A 22,865-nucleotide genomic window follows, 5' to 3' on the forward strand; every position below is an offset into this window, starting at 1 on the left:
AGCTGGTGTTGGGAGCCACGTGGGTCCCCGGTGCTGCTGCTGGGGATATAAACTGGCACAACCGCTTTGGAAAATGGCTTGGAATTATCTGGTAAAACTGAAGATACATGCATCCTACGAGCCAACAATTTCACTCCTAGGTGTCTACCTGACGAAACGCTTGCACGTGGGCACCGGGAGAATTGTGCAAGAACGTTTACAGCAGCGTCGGTCACAAGAGCAGAAAACAACCCACATATCCACTTACGGCAGCCCAGAAAGTTAAGTTTATATTTATATAAATACCATTCATCAGCATAAACGCAGAAATTGCTGCTGTTTGCAAGAAGGATGACCCTCAGGAAAATACTGCTAAGCGTTGAAAGCGAGTCGTGCAAGGATATATCCAGCACGATTCCATGAAAAATTTTTTGAAAATAATCAAAACTAGAAATGTTTACTATTTAGGAGTATCAACACATACGGTACAGAAACACAAGAGAAAGCAGGATGGTGGTTAGCCTGTGAAGCTAGAGGTAGGGGGACAGGATAGCGGAGTGCACAGGAAATTCACAGGCAACAGCAGTCATTTCCTTAAAGGAAGAAGTAGGCTTGCTTATGTTAGTTATGTTATTATCATTATTACTATTTCCCTTTTTTTTCCTATTTTATTTTATTTGCTTTTTAGGGCCGCACTTGCAGCCCTAAAAATGAAGGAGGTTCCCACGCTAGGGGTCTAATCAGAGCTGTTGCTGCCGACCTACACCGCAGCCACAGCAATGCCAGAACCTTAACCCACTGAGTGAGGCCAGGGATCTAACCCATGACCTCATGGTTCCCAGTTGGATTCGTTTCTGCTGAGCCACAACGGGAACTCCTATTATTTCCCTTTTTTGACTGTACCCAAGGCATTTGGAAGTTCCTGGACCAGGGTACAGAATCCAGGCTACATCTGTTAGCTCCGCCACAGCTGCGGCAACACCAGATCCTTAACCCTCTGTGCTGGGCCAGGGATCGAACAGGCAACGCCACAGAGAGGAGCTGGATCATTAACCCACTGCACCACAGCAGGAACTCCTGTTAGTTGTATTATTATCTTTTTTTTTTTTTTTTTTTAAGGGCCCCACCTGCAACATGTGGAAGTTCCCAGGCTAGGGGTGGAGTCAGAGCTACAGCCGCAGTAACACGGGATCCGAGCTGCATCTGCGACCTACACCACAGCTCAGGGCAACGGCTGGATCCTTAACTCACTGACTGGGGCCAGGGATCATGGATACCAGTCAGGTTCATTACTGCTGAGCTACAACAGGAACTCCTATATTATTATCTTATATAGATTTAATAAATAGTATTTTGCTTCTACTCAACATTTTAAAATTTTAAAGCATTCTAAAACATCACATTTGAAGACACTGTATTAGCAGTAGTGATAAAATATGAATTCCTCTCTACCATGGAGAACCACGCACAAATGCCTTCAAAGTGCTTGCGAGGACAGCTGAACGCCCTTGGAGGAGCAGCTGGTCTAGCCAGTGTTTACCCATCCTTACTGTCGCCATGAGATAAGTTGGTGGTTAAGTATCTTGAATAAACTTAACAGGGACCAAAAAATTCTGTACTTCTCTGCATCAGGCTCGGAGGCCGGTTAAGTGAGCTCTCCGTTCAACAGTTGGGCAGGCCTGACCCTCACAGTGGGACGGGCTCTCACCTCCATCCAGCAGAGGCTGACGAGCCACCTACCACAGACGCAGCCCGTGGGAGGTTAATGGCCACTCAGACTCGAGAAACACGAGGCCATCCCAGGCTTCCTCTGCTGGAGACAGGCTTGTCACAAACAAACAGATAATGCTACATGGCAGTTGGGACAAGTGCCCACGTCATCTTGTTTAGGTTGGTGTTGAAATGTTTGACCTAGGTTGGGGGGAAAGAAAAAAAAAAAAAAAAAAAAAAAAAAACCATGGGATCCACTGAATACATCTGGCCCCAACTTTTAATAAAGGGTTCTTGGGAAGAAGTTTCCCATCACAAAGGAAAAAATACAAATATTTAAAAAGCAAACAAGTCATCCACTGCTCTCAGCCCTGCTGCCATATGCTTGGCTTTTTTGAGCTTACAGCTTAACATTAAAATAACAGGCTTGCATTCCTCAAATATCTCTACTGCTGTTCCTTAGTTCTACTACTTGAAAAGGCTGTCAGCTGCTGTCACTTGGAGGCATTACCATATTAGCCACCACTGTTTACTGCTTACTGTGCGGTGTGGCTATTAGTTTAATAAGCCTCCTCTCGGATGACACCCCAGGCTGTCTTTGCAGGAGCCACACACTGGAGTCTAATGTCTCACAGCTAAGGAAGGTGCTGGGGAGGGACGGCTAATTTATAAATGTTGGTGAGAGACACCGAATGCAATTGCATCAGGCTGTGCTTTACGACTGATGGGTAAAGGCCTGGGTATTTTTTTAAGTGCTTGCACCCTCTAAGGTTCCACGGACTAGACAGCTTTGGATAAAATCCAGAAATGTACTCGGTGTGCAAAAGAGCAGGTTTGAGATCGGCAAGAAGTGAAACACTGCAGCAAAGCTCTTTAATTCACTCTGCATAAATAGCTGAACCTACAAAAGAACTCTCTAGTCAGAGGTTTCCTGGATTATAATGAGAATTTTCTCGACGGGGACAGGAGAAGTGCCCTTTTCACTTGAAGACAAAGCAATGTTTGTAATGGAAATGTGTGAACCAATTTTCCAAGGGGAGCTGCTGAAACACACTGATTAAAACCACAGTGAGGTGATGAGGCAGAGAAATAAAGCCAAGGCCGATCCACTTCAAATTTGCGACTGCATTATTTCTGAAAGTGAAGAGAGCCAGCCTTCCCTTCTCCCCCGGCCCCCGCCCACTGCTGACCCTGCCACTTAGACAATTAGAACCTGCCAGCCTGCGCGACTGTTTACTGTTTCTGGCCGCTGGTTACTAAGCTACTCCACTGAGGATAAAATGGGAACCGTGTCGCCCAAAAGACAATGTCCTTCTCAACAGAGCCTAACCAGCGGGCCTGGATTCAGGGATTCAGAGGGAAGAGGTGGAGATAAGCAGACAATTCCATCACATGGCAGTTTGTAAGGACAACTCTTGGATTACTTGCAGACACTGTTGACGGACTGAAGGAATTCCACTTCTTAGAGAATAAAACGAAGATACAGAGAGGTCAGGTATCCTTGTCAAAGTTGCCTAAAATATACTAATCACCTGGAACTAATGAGCGTCCTTGGCAACGTAGGGCAAAGAAGCTGTAAAGCAACGTTTCCCAAATTTCAGTCTTTGGAGTTTGCTCCATACAGCTTCTGCCACCTCCACGTATATTAATATGTTCCTTTAAATTGAATTTAAAACAGCTCATTTAAAAATTCTTAAGAGTCTCCCTCTGGGCAACAATTCTATGAAATCACACTTTGCTGTGCAGCTGTATTTTTTTCTCATGAACCTTTTAAAATGCCTATCAATATAAAAATGTTCACCATAATCCATTTAAAATCATCGGGTGTGCCCCAAAGGTATACATGGGGGAAGAACGGAGAGAATTTCAGTTTAGGAAGGTTGACCTGACAGATGACGTTCGTGTCTAAACATCACGAGAAAGCAAGAGGGAGGGGAATTCTGTACTGTTTGCCGCTGGGGTGTCCCGTGAAGGGCTTAGACAGGCTGAAGAGAAGGCACGGGAAAGAAGTAAATGTAACACCTTCCATCTACGGGACAAGACTTACATAAAGTTTTCTGGGTATTCACTCAGGGCCATGTCAATGATGTTCAGGGCGTCATGGTAATGCTTCTGTGCTGAGAGCAGGAGGGCAAGGAGGTGCAGGGAGTTGGCATCGTCGCCTTGAAGTTGAAGGGCTTGGCGGACGTATCCCAGAGCCTCGGGTATCTGGTTTAAAACAAAACCGAAAAGACTTGTTACGCACACACACACACACACACACACACACACACACGAAGCCACCACTTGAGCACCTGACGCTCTGTCACTATCAGGAGCTGCTTCCCTTTCTGCCGCATGTGAAGCTGTCTTTCTGACAGTCCCGAGATGTGAACCACAGATGTGGAAACAGAGGCCTCCTTCAAGTGACAGTGTGACGAATGAAGTGACACAAGAGACTCTTGTTTCCCAGGAGAACAGCCCATACCAAATCCCTTGTTTCTCCCTAAACAAACGGTTTCTCTCTTTCCACAAAACTGATTTACTTTTCATTATGCCCGAGATAACTTCATTCTAAATGGAGACACATAACAAATTGCCAGAAGTTTTTAGCGAAGTTAAACAGTCTTAGCTGAACTGTTTTCTCTCTCTCTCTCTTTTTTTAAGTATTGCTGACGATACTTATTAATAAGTGTCAAAACCTTAGACAGAGCTTTCCAAGTGAGTCTTTTCAAGCGTCTTTGTCCTGGATCTCCATTAGACATCAAGGAAATATGCAAACAGGCAAACAAAAACCCCACACCTTTCCAAACTCCAATCCAAAATATCTCCATCCAAGAAACAAATTGCAATGCCACATACAAAGCAGATGTATCCAAATTTGAGGAGGAAAACGTACAACCTTAACGTCTAAAATCCAACAGCGGATTTCTTCAAAATCACCCAAGCACAAGGGTTGATCAAACACGTACATCATGGATATTTGAACACCTGAGATTCTGGGCAGGTTTAACAGTACCTGGGGAGAATGAGGACCTGAAGCTGGGTTTTGAAACCCTTTCAAGGCTGAGGCGTTCCTACAAAATCGCCCAGGGACTCCCTCCTGTCTCCCCTCCAACTCTGGGCCCTGTGCCGGAACCCCTTTCGACGCTGGGCTTCTTCCCAAACCCTCGGTAACCTCACTCCTTCGTAGGAAGCCGTGACTTCTGTGTCCCAAATCCATTCGTATTCCTCTCAGAAATTCCATTTTTTGATGACGGTCTGTTAAAAATGCTGGTTTAGAGAGGCCTTCTGGTTTTGAGCTGTAGAATCTCAGCTCTCACAGAGGGCCCCACCAGTCATTTCATGCGGTGGGGGTGGGGACCCGAAGTCCAGAGGTGAAGTGACTTGAGCAAGATCACCCCCTGAGTGGCTGAGCCAGGGGCCCTCCCTCCGATTCCTCTCCCATCCTCTCCTCCTGGTGAAATGGCACTGGCTCCAAGGATAAGGCGGCCGCCCGGCCACCTGGCCACCCTGCCTGGTGTCATGCTGCGTGCCCATGAAGGCTGCTGCTGTACCCACAAGGCTCCATCTACTTCTCCTCTCCCCAGGGGGACAGGCTGCTGTGTGACCAGCACGCAGCCTGGTACTCTGGGAGGGTCCAAAGGCAGGGACACTCATAATATCCACTTTTGGGAATGACCCGTGTAATCAGGGAAAAACTGATACGAGGTTCAAGATGATGCCCTTCGGGGCTGGGCGGCCTTGAAGCCCCGACGTGAATTCAACACGGGTTCCTTCATTCAACAAGTATCAGCGCCTATCACACGTCAGGCAGTGGTCCAGCTGCCAGAGCAGAGCCATGAGGAGGACAGATGTGGCTTCCTGCCCTCATGCAACCTGGAGTCTAGTGAGAAAGACACGGAACAAGAGAGCTGGGCAGGAGGAAGGACAGGAACAGGCTGCTGCAGAAAGGGGGCTTCCTGGAGGTGATGATGAGAGACCGGATTTGGGGGGGGGTTGTCCCCTGCCTGCAGCTATTGCTGCAGCAGCTTGTGATTAGCCCAGCCGTGTGCCACACGATTCCAGGTGAGAGGACTTCTCCAGAAGAGCTGTCTTGGTTTCTTCAGTCCCCAGGTCACCAATAGGAGCCACGTCTCAGCACCATTCCCAGGCCTCTGGGAAGTGAGAGGCACACACCCAGCCCAGGCCTGCCAGGGGACTGGCATGTCTGGGGAACTGGCCTTTGATTCACCCTGCAGTCAGCACTCAGGAATGTGCTGGGGTTACCACCCGTGTCGTGCACCTGGTGAGCAGGCAGGCATGCGGCCAGCATCTCCAGAACAGCTGGGAGGGGGCGGGAGGGCATGAGAATGGCGAAGGCAGCTTCTGGAAGCTGCTGTTGGGACCATGAAGGCCGGCAAAGCTTGCCCCTCCAGCGAGAACTCTGTGGAGTCTCCTATTTCGAGGAGCCACCGTGTGTAATGGTTCATAGCGTCTACATATTTGAAAGAAACTGGTATCTTTTGTCTATACCCGCTGCCATCTTCCTGTCAATCACTGATACCTTCATGACCACCAGGCCCCACCAGTGACTAAGTCCCCACCATGCAGCTGAGCCCTAGGCTCTGGGACTGAGGCTCTCTGATGACTCTCAGGTTCAAGGTGTACGCCGCGTGCTGCATCCCCAGGTTGGGCCCGCCAGATAGCGGATTTAACCACCAAAAGCAGAGCCTGGCATGCCTGTGTCTTCACAGCTGATGCTCCAACTGACCAAAGCACCAGGGTCTTTGCTGTGAGGAGTCGGTGTCCTCTGAGAAGAGTCTCTGGCTCAGGCCAGCCTCAGGGGAATGAAAGAAGACCAGCTATGCCCTGCATGTCCCTTATGATAGAGCATGAGAATGTGAGAAAAAAGCATCTATACATGTATGTGTAACTGGGTCACCATGCTGTACAGTAGAAAATTGACAGCACACTGTAAACCAGCTATAATGGAAAAAAATAAAAAAAACAAACAGAACGGGCACCAAGTGTAGGGGATGCTGGAGAACTGACCTGTCGGGAGATGGCCAGCTGCAGAGCCAGGTAGAAAGCTGCTTGGTGATCTGTAGGTGACAGGCTGTGGGCCCTGAAAAAGTATTTACAACTATTAGTATGTGAGAGAGGCTTTTTTTTTACCCTGTCAAACGACTCTTCACATTTACATTTTTATTTTTTAAAAAATGTTTTGGCCACGCCCTGCGGCATGCAAGAGTTGCCAGGCCAGGGCTTGAACCCGTGCCACGGCAGTGACAATGCTGGATCCTTAACCTGTTGTGCCACCAGGGAACTCCCGCATTTGCATTTCTATACCAAAGCCACATATTTAATTTAACTATTTATTTTTCCATCGAAATGCTTCTCCTTTATCCACTAAGAAATGAAATGCAGGTCCCTTACCAGTGTACCTGGGACAACACGGGGGCATGTTTCTGTGTTTTATCGAGCATCTGAAATGCAGCCAGTGAACCTTGGCTTTGAGAAGGAGCTGGGGGCTGAAGAATCCACAGGCCCTGAGGTCTGACCTCCCCAACTGATGCCTCCCTCGGGCTGAGAAGGAGAGGCCCACGTGTCATGCTGGGACACGGGGAGGCCCTAAGTGTAATTGGCAAGGCGATGGCTGCTTTGGTTAAGTTTTGGCTTGGTCTTAATGCTACTTCATCCAAATGTTTGGATTTCAGAGCAACCATATGAAAATCAAAGGCCCGGCTTTGCTTGTAAAATGAGGTTTGGGTTTTTGATGAACTAGAGGGAAAAATGAAGGCCCCTCATTCAGTCGTTTGAAGCTTCTCCTAAGTTCCATGCAGTTGATGCATGTAGTTTAGGCACTTGTGAGATGTAAGACTCTGTGGCCAGACGCTAGACTCAGTCTATTAACTGGCTTTTGACACTGATGGGAAGAGGCTATACTGGCCTCCTACTCGACTGCAAACATGTCATTCTTGCTTTTATGTGGAAATCAATTGTATTTTACCACAAGCAACACAAAATGTGACTGTGTACGAGACAGAATTCCATGTTTAACAGTCTGGTGGGAGGAGAAAAACCAACTTTTACTTTCTTTCAAAGGCACCATGGAGCAGACTAGTTATAAACAGAGGGGCCCAGATAGTGAACAAACCTTCAGGCTGTTTGGCCCACATTCTGTGATTAAGGGAGGATCTTCCACCAGCAGAGAGCAAATTCCAGAGGAGAAAGAAAGCCAAGTCGTTCCGGAGTCCACTGTGGCAACCTTATTATTTCTGCAATAATAAGGCCTTTTTGGTGGGACTGCCTGTCTGCTGTAGGGAAAAGGGCTAAAAAGTCTTCTGGGTGTTTGCAATCCAGAAAATAGGTCAAGTCCAATGAATCTGAGGAAGCTGTTTGGGCAAATGTGGCAGCTCGTGTGTGGGACTGGGGGAAAGGGGGGCGTGGGGCGGCCCTCTGTCCTTTTATTAATCTTTTTTCTTTTTTTTTTTGGTCTTTTTAGGGCCCCACCCACAGCATATGGAGGTTCCCAAGCTAGAGGTCCAATCGGAGCTATAGCTGCCGGCCTACACCACAGCCACAGCAACATCAGATCCAAGCCACGTCTGCGACTGACACCATGGCTCACAGCAACGCCAGATCCTTAACCCACTGAGCGAGGCCAGGGATCGAACCTGTAGTAACCTCATGGCTCCTAGTCGGATTCGTTTCTGCTGTGCCACGATGGGAACTCCTCCTTTTATTAATCTTCAGGGCAAAGCACCTCAACTCCCATCCCTGGGGAATCTTCACTAGTATCTTGCCTCAAGACAGCCTTGGGACTCTTCTTACTTTTGTCCAAGGGGCCCGGGCTGGGGATTTGCCGTGCTGCCCTTTGACATGTCTCATTTCTACTGGAGGCCAGCTCACACTCCAGTTTTTATTGCTTGACAGGCATTGGTTTTTCCATGAATTCATACATCAAAGAACCTCCTTCTTTGGTGTTCAGAAAAAACGAGATTGGGATGTCATGGTTTCTGTCTCTCCCAATTATTCAGGGGAAATGAATACAAAATGAATTATGAAGAAACTTTGAATTATTTAGCATTATTTACTTTATCTCATCTTCAAGACCAGCTTTCTACAGCCCTCAAAAAGAATTTCACAGAGCTATAATTTTCTCGGCACAATTTAGATTTCTTTCTTCTTTTTTTTTTAATAAGTGACGTTCAATCAAATCGTAGCTATCTCTGCCGAACCCCAACCAAGTAAAAAGCTGGCATGGTCTGCTGAACTCAGGGTGTGGATAAGAATAGCTCTGACCAAAGGCCCTACCTTAACTTCTTCAAATGATTTTAACTGTGAGCCACAGCACTGAGAAACAAATAGAAGGGCTAGAAATCCTGGCATTACGGGCGTGCCTTAGGACAACATCTGGAGAAGTGTCAACTTGGCCAATAATGAATATTATTACCACAGAGGCCCAAGTGAACACACACATTTTAAAAAAATCTTATTTCAATAATTTGGCTAATAAGTTGAACGGGCCACTTTAGCCTCTGAAGGAAAAAAGGAAACACAGAGCCGCTCGAGAAAACCGGAAAAAGTGCAAGGTGGTCACCTCCGGTAGGCGGAAGAACTTGCTGCAGCTGTGCAGGACAACTTCAGCCATGAGCCCTCCTGCGACCAAACCATGTCTGCACGCCCACAGCAAACTCGCTCGACAGAAATCACCAAGCAATGCAGGTGAGAGGAAGGACATTAGCAATCTGGGAACGTGCAAGCCTGCTGGACTCTGCACCTGGATTTAGAGCAGCCCCATAAATCCCATTCCCAGGCTGTGAGCACCTGGTGAGGCTGGAAAGAGAAACCCAGAGACCTAAACAGGTCACCACAGGGATGCTTGCAAAGGGCTCCCCTTGTCAAAGCACCTTCATATCCATTCATTCCACTTGTCTTCCATAGGGAAAGAAAGAACTGTTAGGCTACTGGACCACTGAGGCCATCCATCCATCCATCCATCCACCCATCCACCCATCCACTCATCTGTCCACCCACCTAACCACTCATCCATCCATTCATCCACATCATGCAGCACCTACTGTGATGCCAGGCCCTGTGCCAGCCTTTAGGGAGCCTGGAGATGAATCATACAGGTACCTTTCCTTGAGCAGCTTCCCACAATGCTATGGAGAGGGGAGACCCAAAGTGATCATTACAGCGCAGTGGGGGCAGTACCCTGAGAGAGGCATGCCAGGCTGCTGTTGGAGAGCATGGGACAGGCCTCCCAGACCACTTGGCAAAAACTTAGAATGCCTTAAGGTCCACTTCATCCTTTTCCTAGACTCCAACATCCTCTAGAGATGAAGAAAGTACGGAGAAAGCTGATCAGTTTTGAACCTGGCCCACAAGACATGAATATTGTAACACTAACAACCACAATTCATGAAGCAGCTTCTAGTAAGCATCTTGTTCGAGAACATCCAGCAAAAGAGGTGAAGCCAGAAGTGAAAATCTGAGGCCTGGTCTCTCCACCATATCCCTCTGCTGCCTTATTTAATTAATTTTCCTTGACGTCATCCTCAGTCCTGTTTACAGTGGACGTGGGATTCGAGCAAACCTGCTGAAAACTATTACTCAGGAACTTCCCATTAGTTACACATAGGATGACCCACTGTCCTGGTTTGCCCAGTGTTTTTCTGGGTTTTGCCTTGAAAGTCCCATATTCTGGGAAATTGCTCAGTTCCCAACACACTGGGATGGCCGGTCACTGCAGACCCAAAAAACGCAACCACATTCAAACTTGAACTTGAGCTGGGAGTGGGAGAGGAAAATAACTAAGAGTGTAAGATTGTGTCCCCTCTACCACACTGAGCAACAAACCCCAGTGACACTATGCCACCTCTCCTTCATGGAGCAGCCAGATTCCTGCATTTTGGGGGCAAGTCACCGAGACATGCTCGCCTGTTTCCAGCCTTGCTTTTCTCTGTAGGGTGTCAGAGACCCCAGGAGCCACCACTCAGATCAAGCCAGAATCTTAGAAAGCTTTGCACACAATACTATGTTTTTCTTCTCTATACTTCTGTACAGGACAAACCAATGGGCTCAGCCTCTTGGGCTGAGCTTATGAGTGTAGAACAGCCAAGAGTCTCATTATTAAGATGCAATCATACAACTGGAATGTCTTCAAAAATCACCTTTCTGAATCCAGGAGAGAGCAAACCTTTCCGAATTCTGACTCCAGTCATAATTAAGAGTTAAGTTTCACACGCTACATCTGCAGTTCCACCCCTATGTGAGTTACACTGTTTTCTTTTTAAACAAAAATTGCCAAACAAGAGTATTAACAGAATTGTGAGAAGATTTAAAATACGTAGGAAAAAAAAAAAGTATGTCTGGTCCAAGTGAGTTTTACATATCCATTTACATTTAAGAAGCAATAGAAATCATTCCTGTTCACTTAAAATCTTTCCCTGACAGATTTTTTTGTGAGGTCTACAGGGCACAGGGTAGTTCTAGCTAAAGTGTACTTGAAACAAATGTTTTTATTCCTTTGAAAAATATACTTCATTTTGTATAAATAATAATTTAGTGAGCCTTCCCCAATATAATCACATAGGTCAGTAGGATTTCATTACCCTTTATTCCACACGAACTAATATTTTTTAAAAATCCCTTTGAATGAAAAACAAAGCAAAAGAGAAACGAAAAGAAATTCAGGCCAATGGAACAGCTGTTATGTAAGGGGAAGTTATGCATTCTGCGGCTCAAGGCAGACCACCACTCTGGCTGTTTTTAGAGAGCCAGTAAGATGTGCTGATTTAAGAAAAGTGAAACAGATGTAATGACCACTTTCTTAGGCATCCGTGTGTGGGTTTTACAAACTAGGACTGGAAAATTTAAAACTCCAAATCATTTGAAATGGAAATGCTTTCCACACTCCGTGATGGAGAGCATCAACAAAAACTGAGCACAGAGAAAGGAGATCTGTTTGCAGATGTCAGTTGGTACTTTCTGTCACTAACCAGTCTGGGACTGGCAACGTGACGGAGCCATCGGCAAGCCTGCTGGGAAGTGAAAGAAAAAGAGACGAAAGTGGCTCAGGCTAACCGAAACCAAACGATCGTGGTTTCGTGAGAAAAGGCCCACAGACGCTGTGACAAATCTGCAGGCAGCCCTCATTCTGAGATAGAAATCTAACAGTGGCTACTAGGTCCTGAGGGGACCTCGTGACATTTTTGGATCAGTAACTAAGTTTCTAGTATGATTCCAAGAATTCAATGTAACTCAGACGTATTTAGGGTGACAGGATCAATACCAATCCGAGACTGGACATTGCAGGGCTGTGCTTTCAGGCAATGATTCGTGTTGGTGACCGCTTATGCCTGCGATGAGCATAAAGGGAGGGCAGGGTCGGGGGGGGCAGGTACCAGAAAGGCTGGGCAGAGTCAGGAGACCTTGACTCCATCCCGACCTCAATCGCCACATGACTGACTCTTCATCCCTGCGTCTCAGCCCCACACCTGCAGCGAACACACGACTCGTTCCGTCCACCTTATGGTGTGGGGTGTGGAGAGCACTGTGACACTCAGGCATCCTCTAATTATAAGGCCATTTCCTAATTTCATAAAAGGTGCAGTGACAGAGAGGAGTCTAAGGTATTAATGAGGCAGGGTGGGGACAGAGAGCAGGCTTGGACTTGCTGGCCAGACTATCTGTCTTACATACTATTTCGGAGACTGTCCTAAAATCTGGCCTTTTCATTTCTTAATATAAACATCTGCAGTTTGACATGTTAAAAAAAAAAAAAGCTAGCAAAGAATGATCCTTTTTCCAGATGATGAAAAATGTTTGTGATAAAAGGGAATCGTCTCCCTAGACATAAAAGACTATCTGTCTTCGAGCTGCGATCGCTGTATTAGGGATGAATAAAATGTGCCTGGATGAATAAACAGATTCAGAGAGCAGATTTACATGGCAACAAGTGATGCAGCAAGTTTTACATGGTATGCTCAGTGCTCAAGAGGAAAGGCTCCCAGGGGTAAAACACTGTTTACATAATCTTTATAAATATCTCTTCTTTTTATACTTCTCATACTTTGGTGTCATTATGTACAGCCGAGTGAAAAGATGAACTCCCACTCACCTCTGAAATGCAAGAAGCGCCTTTCTCTGTAGGACCTCCTGCATCCCTCGCAAAGAAGCTAAGAAAAGGGTTCAATTAGTCAGTGGCATGGGAGATCAGGGAGTTTTTGACAAATACACAACTCACCCCCAAAACTGTACATCCAACTGGATTACAAGCAACAAATTCTGGGTGCCTGTGTGCCCAGTCCTGTCCCAGGAGCTGTAAAGGATGGGAAACGAAGGCCAGGGTGGCCAGAGGCCCTTGCACCTGTTGGGCATAACTGTGGAACCAGGCCAAGGGAAGCGTGTGAGTTGGCTGGTACCCCCAGGAATAGGGGCCCATCTTCCAAAGACCAGCTGAGAACCTCAGAGGGGAAAACATTCTCAAGTGTAGGCATGTAATTCATGGGTAAAGAATGGCTCTGCCAGAATGGAATAGAACAGATTCCAGCACCAATGGTGTGGATTAGACGGCCTTCAGAGTTCCTTCTGGCACTGAGAACCAACGACACCAGCCTGATGCCATGAAAGGCCACTTTGATTGGCAGTGGAAATGGCCAAGACCTCTAAAACCTTGATGTGAACACAAGGGACAGACCAGGCAAACCCGGCACTGATACTGGAAAATCAGCTCAACACGCCCCCTGTCTGCAGCACATGAGAAATGGCAGCTGAGAGTCTTGGAGGGACTAAAAACGTCCTTTTTACTGGGACCACAGAAAACGTCCTAGAGGGACCTGTTGATGGCTGCAATGGAGATGACCCTTACTGACCCAGTCCAATAGAGCAGAGCCCATCCTGACGTCACGCTGAGGATGTGGCAGGCTGCCCAGAGAGCTGATGGAGCTGTGAGCCACGGCTGACTTAGAGCCATGGTGCGTGAGCCAGAGGGACCCGGGGAGGTGACCCAAGTGAACCATGAATACAGGCGAGACCCAACAGGGTCATGCAACTCGCTCAAAGTGACAGGGCTCATTAGGGGAAGGTCCAAACGAAGAATTCATGTGGGTTAATATATAGCATTAAATTTACACTTCACTGAAAGTCTACTGTAGAGTTAAAAACACGTTCTGGGTATGGCCAGGGTGTCATGTATACGTGAAAAAGTAGCAAAAAATCCACTATGGAAAATCAACTGATAGTCTAAACTACGCCAGGGTCTTTGATGTTTTAGGGCAGAGGAAAGAATGATTTAGGGTAAGATGGAAAATAGGCTATAGCAAAATGATAAAGAAAGAAAAAGAAAAGGAGTGCTATAACAGTCAGGGTAGTGTTTTCTCCTAAGAAAGTTTCTCTTAATTTCCATGTGCCTGGATTGGGAGGGGCGCATGAAGAATCCCAGGTGGCCGGCAGGGTTCTGTCTCCGGAGCAGGGCGGTGATCACAAGAATAACTAATTCCCTTTATATTAATTCATTGAGTTAGACACTCATTTTTGAGATTTTTTTGGGGGGGTTGTATTCGTGTTACATTTAAAAACGAAATGTTCAAGGAATAATAGAAAGAGTTGAGAAAAACAATGTATCAATTTACCCTTTCTGCAAACATATAATTGAAAACTTCATTAAGTAGAGAAAACACAATTAAGATTTGTTTTGAGCCAGAAGCCCATCCACCAAAACGGTAAGCATATCCAAAATGCATCATGTCACTGTGTGTGCTGTGAACTGTTATATGGCATGGACACATATCTGTGAATTAAAATGTGCACACAGAGAAGGGACAGGCACTGATAAAGCAGGGGACACTTTCTGGAGGAGGCTGGCCCTGAATGCTTCAAGAATCCCTACGCCTGAGCCCCAACGTCCCTTCGCACGGGGCAGCTCCGGCCAAGCGCTGGGGCGGAGTCAGGTGCAGGCTGGGTGGGGTGAGTTGTCTCTCGGGCCTGCTCACCTCTCACCTCCTGGCAGATTCTGCACCTGCCAGCTGGGCACCTGTGAGGAGGGCCTGGGAGCCGGGCACAGGGCCTCCGTCTCTTCTCTCCCCCGCTCTGACCTGTCCCAGCAAAGAGGACAGTGGCTGTGGGGCACCCCAGGACGGCATAGAGAATGACCCAGCCATGCACCCTCCTGGGACAGAGGGGGTGGTGCCAGTCCTGCTGCTCCCCTGGGCAGGGACTTTGCTCACCATCAGTGGCCTGCAGACTGTACGTAAGCCCCAGGGCCAAGTAGCCTTTGGCCTTGAATTCTGACGTTTTCTCTCCCGCATCAACGACAGTTTTGGCAAACTTCTCAGCCTCCTCCAACTGAAAAAACCAGATACGTTAAAAACAACAACCTGCAGAATTTCTACCCAGCTCCCATAAGCTTCTGCTGCCAACAACGATTTCTGATGAGTCACTGTGAAACCAACTCCCAAATCTTCCAGTTCCACTCCGGTGATTCTCTTTTCTTTATCTGAGCCTCTCAAGCAGTCCCCAGGATTCCCACCTGGCCTTTTGTCCTAAATGCTTCTTTTGCCCTTTTCCAAGGTCATTTTCATGCTTGGTGGGACTCTTTTTCATCTCTATTTTTCACTGATTGGCTCTGAAATTAGGTTGTGCTAGGTATTCAGAAGTTTTATTCACATACATATATACATATTTTGAAAATTTATAATGATTTTTATTTTTTCCATTAGAGCTGGTTTAGAGCGTTCTGTCAATTTTCTTTTCTTTTTTGTCTTTTGTCTTTTGAGGGCTGCACTGTGGCATATGGAGGTTCCCAGGCTAGGAGTCCCATTGGAGCTATAGCCACCAGCCTACACCACAGCCACAGGTTCCGAGCCATATCTGCGACCTACACCACAGCTCATGGCAACACTGGATCCTTAACCCACTGAGGGATCGAACCCGCCACCTCATGGTTCCTAGTTGGATTCCTTTCTGCTGCGCCACCATGGGAACTCCATGCTCTGTCAATTTTCTACTGTACAGCAAGGTGACCCAGCCACACATACATGTGTACACTTCTTTTTTCTCCCATTATCATGCTCCTTCATAAGTGATTAGATATAGTTCCCAGTGCTACACAGCAGGATCTCATTGCTCTTATGTATATATATTATATTAAGATACATATATACACACACATATACACACACGTTTGTAAAGAATAAAGTTCTTGATATATTTCGTGTCTGGGCCTTTCCATTTTTGCATGACATAAAGAATCTATTTAGGTTTGGCGTCTCTGTCCCTTAAGCTGTTAAAAATTTCAAAACTCCATCTATTTGTCTTACAATACAGAGCACATGGACCGTGCATCAACAGACTCCAGCGGAAAATGTGCACCTGTGAACTACGCCCACAGTAAGACCTTTTGCAACAACTCATTAGAGGCAAAAATAATATTTGTTCCTTTGGCGGATGGTAAGTGCTGATGTTACTGAAGCTGGGTGACGGTACCTGGGTGATAGTTGATGATACTCTTTACTTTTGTGATATTTAGAAATTTTAATAATAAAAATGTAAAAAAAAATACAGAAAATATTTGTTAGTCTCATCCTGAAAAAGAGTCAGGTTTATTTTCATTTTAGGTGTCAGCGATTATATCTTATTGTCGCTGGAAGGAGTATGGCAGTGTCACAGCTGGCATTTTCAAAACTGAAAGGACTGGTCCCCTGATCTGGTCACTCTCAGAGCCTGCCTTCATGTGCCCACACCTGCCACCCCAAACTGTCAAAACCTCCAGGGACCATACAACGTCGTCACAGCTGTGCTTCAGGTGAGAGCCTGCTCTGTCAAAATGTCTCCTTTCTTCCATGTTTTCCCGAGAAAATTTTAGGAAAGTAGAACACTTTCTTTACAATGTTTACTTTTGTCCTGCTGGGTGAGAATAAATGGGGGAAAAAAAAAAGAAACAAAAACAAACAAACAAACAAAAACAGGAGTTCCCCTTCGGGCTCAGCAGTAATGAAACCGACTCCTATCCATGAGATGTGGGTTTGATTCCCTGCCCTCGCTCACTGGGTTAAGGATCTGGCGTTGCTGTGAGCGTTGGTGTAGGCCGCAGATGCAGCTCAGATCCCAAATTGCTGTGGCTATGGCTGTGGCGTAGGCAGAGCAGTGCAGCTCCAATTCGACCCCTAGCCTGGGAACCTCCAAAGGCTGTGGGTGTGGCCCTAAAAAGACACACACACACACACACACACACACACACACACACACACACACACACAATTAAAAACAACAACAACAACAACAACAACAAAACACAAAAAAAGCAAGCAGCAAAGGACCATAAAGGTAAAAAAACCTTAGCAGGTACCTCAGTCTTTTGGGCAACTTCTTATCACTCACCTTGACATGAAGGTAAAGAAAGGCATTAACGCTCCACTGTATACACAGTGATTATCTGTATGGTCATCTCAGCAACGGTCTGAGTTTTCTGCCTTGTACTCAAATGGTGTCGTTTGAAGGGACTACAACTGTTACAAATCAGACTCTTCCCAGCTTCAAATCTGAATAAGAATGTTTGAAGAGGGAAGCCTCTGCAGGAAGCGGAATGAGGGAAGCTGGGTGTACACGTGAGCTGAAGTACAGAGTGACCCTTGGTTTTACAGAAAAACTCAGGCTCGGCTAAGAGGGAGCCACGGAGGACAGACACCGTTTCAGTCCCACGTGACATGCACACAGGATGTATCGGAGGATGAATTCCAAGTCTGTCTTACCATTTCTGCTGCTGAAGCACTTTCCCATGACAAAGAAAAACCTGGGGTGTCCCAGGAACATACTGACTCCCCTAAGTCCTTGGGTTTGGGGATGAGGCCCGAGGAGGCCAGTGGCCTAGGCCAGAGGTCTGGGCTCTGAACGGCCTTGCTTTTGTGTCTCGGATGAATCACCACGATTTTCTCTCTGCCCAGACATGACAAAGGGTGGCAGTCCCGCGCATGCGCAGAGGGCCCAGCCCCACTCACCCAGTGCAGGGAGCCCATGCACAGCTTGGCGGCCAGGAGGGGGATGGTGGCGTCGTCCGGCTTCAGACGGATGCACTCTTTCAGCACCTTCACGGCACGAGCAGACTTGGCAAAAGGAGATCATTTCTGTGAAACTCAAGATTGTTGACAGAAGCAAACACTCAAGCCTTCCCAGAGGGGTTTCCGGTTAGGATACCCTCTTAATGAGGTTTTCCAACATCGAGCCCAACCCAGAAGGGGCCTGGGGATGGCGGCAACCAGAGCTTGGAACTCTTGGTGGGACCGTGGAGTAAACTGTGGTTAAAACAAGTAAAAATGCTGCCCTGGACTTGCCCTAGTTCTCTTCCTTACTCGCGTAGCCATTGTAAAAAATAAGAAAAAATAAATAAATAAAGATAGTGAAAGTTTACATTATTATTAGAAAACAAATTTAGGGAGTTCCTGTTGTGGCGCCTTGGAAATGAATCCGACTAGGAACCAGGAGGCTGCGGGTTCGATCCCTGGCCTTGCTCAATGGGTTAAGGATCAGGCGTAGCCGTGAGCTGTGGTGTAGGTCACAGACTCGACTCAGATCCTGCATTGCTCTGGCTGTGGCGTAGGCCGGCGGCTACAGCTCCAATTAGACCCCTAGCCTGGGAACCTCCATGTGCCATGAGTGCGGCTCTGAAAAGATAAAAAAAATAAAAATAAAAAATAGAATTAAAAAAAATTTTAAAGCATACCACACAAAATTTCTGACTCTACTCAGCCAAAATCATCTTGTGTCTCAGACCAAACGATCCACGAAAGGGCCCAAGGTAACAACAATAACAATGGCCGCTCTCTGTTTTGAGTGTGTTCATGTGGGGGGGGGGGGGACTGTTTTAGGCACTTGTGGGAATTATCACACTACACAGTGACAATTCTATGAAGTCGGTACTACCATTTCTGCACTGTATGGCAGAGGAAGCTGAGATCCCAAGCGACCTGTCGAGGGTCACGTGGCCACAAGGGTGGCACCAGGCCTTTCTCTCCACTGCCTAACAGCGTATATTGCTAAAGATAACTAAGAGAGTTCCCCCTCCAGGTTTGTTGTTTTTTTTTCAGTTTTATTCAGGTATAGTGTATTTAGAAGGCTGTGATCATTTCTGCTGTACAACACAGTGACTCAGTCATACGTATACACATAGCACGATGTACGCTCTCCAATGAGCGAAAGGGGTCGGTGTGAAGAACTGGCCTTCGTGTAAGCGGCATCTTCAGATAATAAACTTACAATGACTAGGAAATGGCAAGAATTTCAGAATTTGCCTTCTCAGTGACATGTCCATGGTGGCCCCCAAATAATCGGGTTGTTCCTTCATAAATGGCCACAGGACAGTTGCACAGAGTTGGTGCAGACTCTGCTGGGCATCACGTCATCCCGTGAAATTCAAGTGAACCATCGACACCGAGGATTGCAGATGACAGAGGGAGACTCACTTTTCCAGCAGCCATGAGGGACAGGGCAAACTGGTACCAGAGGTGGAACTCTTCAAAGGCGAACTTCATGGCTCTTTCTAAGCACTGGTTTGGAAAGAAGAACGGACGCAGACATCTGAGAATTGCCGGTGTCACAGCTGGGACAGGCGTGAGTTTGTGTCTGAATGTTTACAGCACATTTCTCCACCAAGCCCCACCGGGGACCCTCCACCCCCCCACCTCCCCCACTCACACCCTAGGGCACCAGGCACTGTGCCAGAAGCAGGACAATGCACAGTGGCCTGAAATACAGCCCGTGATCTCAAGCAGCTTTTCATCTGGCACAGGGAAGGTGGCAGGTACACACACTATCAGATACCAGCCCCTAGTGCAGGACACAGACAGGACTGCAGGAAAGTGGCCTTGGGGATGAAGGAAGGCATCCTGGAAGAATGGCACTGGGCTGGGTGTTCACTGATGAGAAGGGGAAAAACACAGCGGTGATTCGGAAACGGTACTCCAGGAGGAGGGGGACAAGCAATGAGACGGAGCCACAGAGAGGAGGCTTTGACCATGGTGTGGACATGCAGTGGTACCCACAGCAAGTGGTCCAGTGTAAACCCGGCCAAGGGTACGGGGGCAGGAAGGGGACTCGGGCTGGAAGGCAGGCGTGGCTGGGGCACGTCCCTGAGAGCCTGACATGGCAGCTCCTTTTCAAAGCTGTTCCATCCGTTCCTCAAGTTCATAACTGTGTCTCAATGTGATGTGGTCACTCTCTGCACCCCCCCCACCCCTAGCCCAGCCCGGTCCCGCATGAGAAAGTATCCAGGCAGAGATCCTGGCTCCTCTGTCTCCTCAATGCCCGCTGAGGTCGGAAATCTGCAAATGGAGGTCAAGTGACATGATTCTGTCAGAACTTAAGGAAGATCCCGGGGTCGGGGGTGGGGGTGGAAGACCAAGGCCAGGAAGAGGGTGGACAGAATGGTCCGGGGACTTCAGAACCAAGAAGAGTGTGTGAGTTAGAGTCAGCTCGGGAGGGCCACCTAGGGCTGGTGAGATGTAGGGCTGGAAGGGGGCCCCAACATCTCTGGCCTGCAGGTTACCTTGGAGCAAACCTGTGGCATAGAAGGTCTCGTGTATACAGGTGTGTGTGCACATGCACACGCATTTATGAGAGAGAAAGAGAAAGAGACAGAGATTTTTTAGGATTAAGGGGAATGAGGAGGCAACCTGAGAGGAATAAGCAAGCACGAAAGAAACCAAGGAGGTAAATTAGAGAGCCGGGCCCCTAGAACAATGGGCCCCGGATGTAAGGCCCCCTCCCAAGGAGGCGGGTTTTCTAAGTACAGAGGAGAGACCCTGAGGGGCCTGTCCCGCTCAGCCAATGTTTTCTCCCTAACATTGGAATAAAGTGGTTTCTAGGAGGAACGATAAAGAACTTGGCAAGGAGTTTTAAAAATGAACAGAGAAGCAGAGTTCCTGTCCTGGCTCAGTGGAAACAAATCTGACTAGCATCCATGAGGAGGCAGGTTTGATCCCTGGCCTTGCTCAGCGGGTTGAGGATCTGGCATTGGGCAAGCTCTGGTGTAGGTCACAGACATGGCTCAGATCCCATGTTGCTGTGGCTGTGGTGTAGACCAGCAGCTACAGCTCCAATTTGACCCCTAGCCTGGGAACCTCCATATGCCAAGGGTGTGGACCTAAAAAAAAAAAAAAAGAAGAACAGAGAAGCTTTAAACAACATAAAACCTTCACTCTGAGGGGACAGAGAGCTCCCATCAGGGCACCTGGAAGACTGTGGTGTGGACGCACAGTGGTACCCACGACACCATGTAGCCACGTTCCTCTAGTGATGCTCCATGCAGCCGGGGAGGGTCGGAGAAGGATGGGCAGGATTCCAGGATTCGTGGCTGGATGAGGAGGGAGGGGAGAGAGCTGGGGTGGGGGGGACAAAGGAGCCACAAAGAACATGACACACTGGAGGTCATGGTACAGGTAGAGTGAAGGGGTGAGAGGAGAGAAAAGGATTCCAGAATTCCAAATGGTATTTACAGAGAAAGCCACAGTGAATATTATGCTGGCTGGTTTACTGTGAAAACCTGCCCTAAAAATATCTTAAAAAGCCAAGTATAAGCAGTTGATAAGCCCCTACTAGGGGTGGTACAGGATGTAGGCTGGACACTCATTTCCTCTTTCTGATCACATGCGCAACAACGCATTTAGCCTGGCATGGCTGCCTCTCCCCAGACTTCTCGTCGTGGGGAACAAATACACTCAGATTTGGGTAAGGCCCAAGACGCTGGTTTTGTTCATTGCTCCTGGATATACTTCTCACTAATACAGACACTGAATGGCAGAGCTGGTATCTGCACCTGCCCGCAGAATCTTCTTACCTGTTCTGCTACACAGATGAGCAACAAGAAGGCAGTACTGTGCCTTTAAGTAGGGGCGAAAGATGAAGCAGCTCACTAAGAAGATCAAGTGGGCAAGATGGGGCGTGGGGTGGGGGGGAGACTTCATCCAGGTGTGGGGCGGTATGGCTGGGAACGGGTTGGGGAGGACAGGAGAGGAATGCTATGGAGAGAATGCCAAAGCAGTGAAATCCAACAGTGCCTGGAAACTGATTTGGGGAAGGGGGACGAGGGGAGATGAAGGAAACAAGAATGATGCTCCCACTGGGTGGAATTAGGCAAAAGAGTCAGTGTGTGTAGAGAAGGGGGTATGATGAGCAAAAACGAGGTTTGTGCTACCAGCTCTACTCAAACAATTCATTGCAATATAACCACTAAGTACTTAAATATATACACAGAAACATTTAAATGTTTAAATGCTTTTCTTCCTCCTTTTGCTAAGAGGAATGATAAATATCAACTGTTTTCCCGATAAACAAAAGGAGCTCACAGCTGAAACAGTCTGTTCCGAATCAAAAAGCTCGATGCTATAAATAAGTGTGCGTCCTTATTTTCTTTTGTGCCAAAGGCTAACATACTCATTATCTTCAGGGAGAAACATTCACTGGAAGCCTAATTGGTACAGAGCTCATTCCAGGTGCTACAGGGAAATACGGGCTCTCACAGAGAAGACTCAGAACCTTGGGGCTACCAGGGAACTTGGGAAGCATCGTCCTTGACGTCCCCAAAGAAGGGGACATTTGTCATTTTGGCTGCCAATCACCTCAAAACTCTTCTGACTTTCTGGTTTGGAGCAGGGGAGATGGGGGAGAGCACCCCATAGAGAAGGGAAACAGATTCTGGCTGACACTCTAAGGGTGAATGAAGGAGGGAAGCAAAAGGAGTGTGTCACGTGATCTGAGCCCAGCCAATCAGATGCTCCTGCACAGGAGCTGCATCCAGACGTCAGGGCAGGGGGACTGGCCCTTGGAAGTTGTTTCCTGGGCCCAGGCCTGGGGCCACAATAGCAGCTGGGTTGGTGGAGGCCTTTCAGAGTTGATTGTGTCCTCCTAGACTGGGTCAGGGGCCTTGCCTCCTTAATTTCTGCTCACCCCTATTCTTCAGGCTTCTGCAGTTCCTGTGTGCTAAATGGTAGGCATCAGTAGATGCCTTTTCTGCCTGAATCAAGTCAGGTTCTGTTACCTACAACCAAGGCCCAGAAGGTGCACCCTATCAAATGCTTCCGGCCCCTCTTACACCACCCCCGACCTCTAGCTCCCAATGAGGAATGGTTCTACTTCTTCCTGAGCACCTTTGCCTTCCAGAATAGGGAACTCGCAACCTGAACAGTGGCTAGAAATAAAGAATCTAGGCATCACCA

The 22,865-nt window shown here is 47.5% G+C and overlaps 1 protein-coding gene across 5 annotated transcripts in view; it reads right to left on the reverse strand.

Annotated features, from left to right (window-relative positions):
* TTC7B (tetratricopeptide repeat domain 7B) overlaps positions 1–22,865 on the reverse strand; it is a 248,963-nt gene that overhangs the window by 87,848 nt on the left and 138,250 nt on the right. For all 5 annotated transcript variants that reach the window (XM_021099609.1, XM_021099608.1, XM_021099606.1 and 2 more), the window contains exons 10-15: positions 19,116–19,199; positions 17,655–17,759; positions 14,886–15,003; positions 12,779–12,836; positions 6,703–6,775; positions 3,737–3,897 (exon numbers count right to left, since the gene is read on the reverse strand). In XM_021099609.1, coding sequence (XP_020955268.1) covers positions 3,737–3,897; positions 6,703–6,775; positions 12,779–12,836; positions 14,886–15,003; positions 17,655–17,759; positions 19,116–19,199 — 599 coding nt within the window. The remainder of the gene's footprint in view (positions 1–3,736; positions 3,898–6,702; positions 6,776–12,778; positions 12,837–14,885; positions 15,004–17,654; positions 17,760–19,115; positions 19,200–22,865) is intronic.

Source organism: Sus scrofa, chromosome 7 (genome assembly GCF_000003025.6).
Source record: "Sus scrofa isolate TJ Tabasco breed Duroc chromosome 7, Sscrofa11.1, whole genome shotgun sequence".
Lineage (NCBI taxonomy): Eukaryota > Metazoa > Chordata > Mammalia > Artiodactyla > Suidae > Sus > Sus scrofa.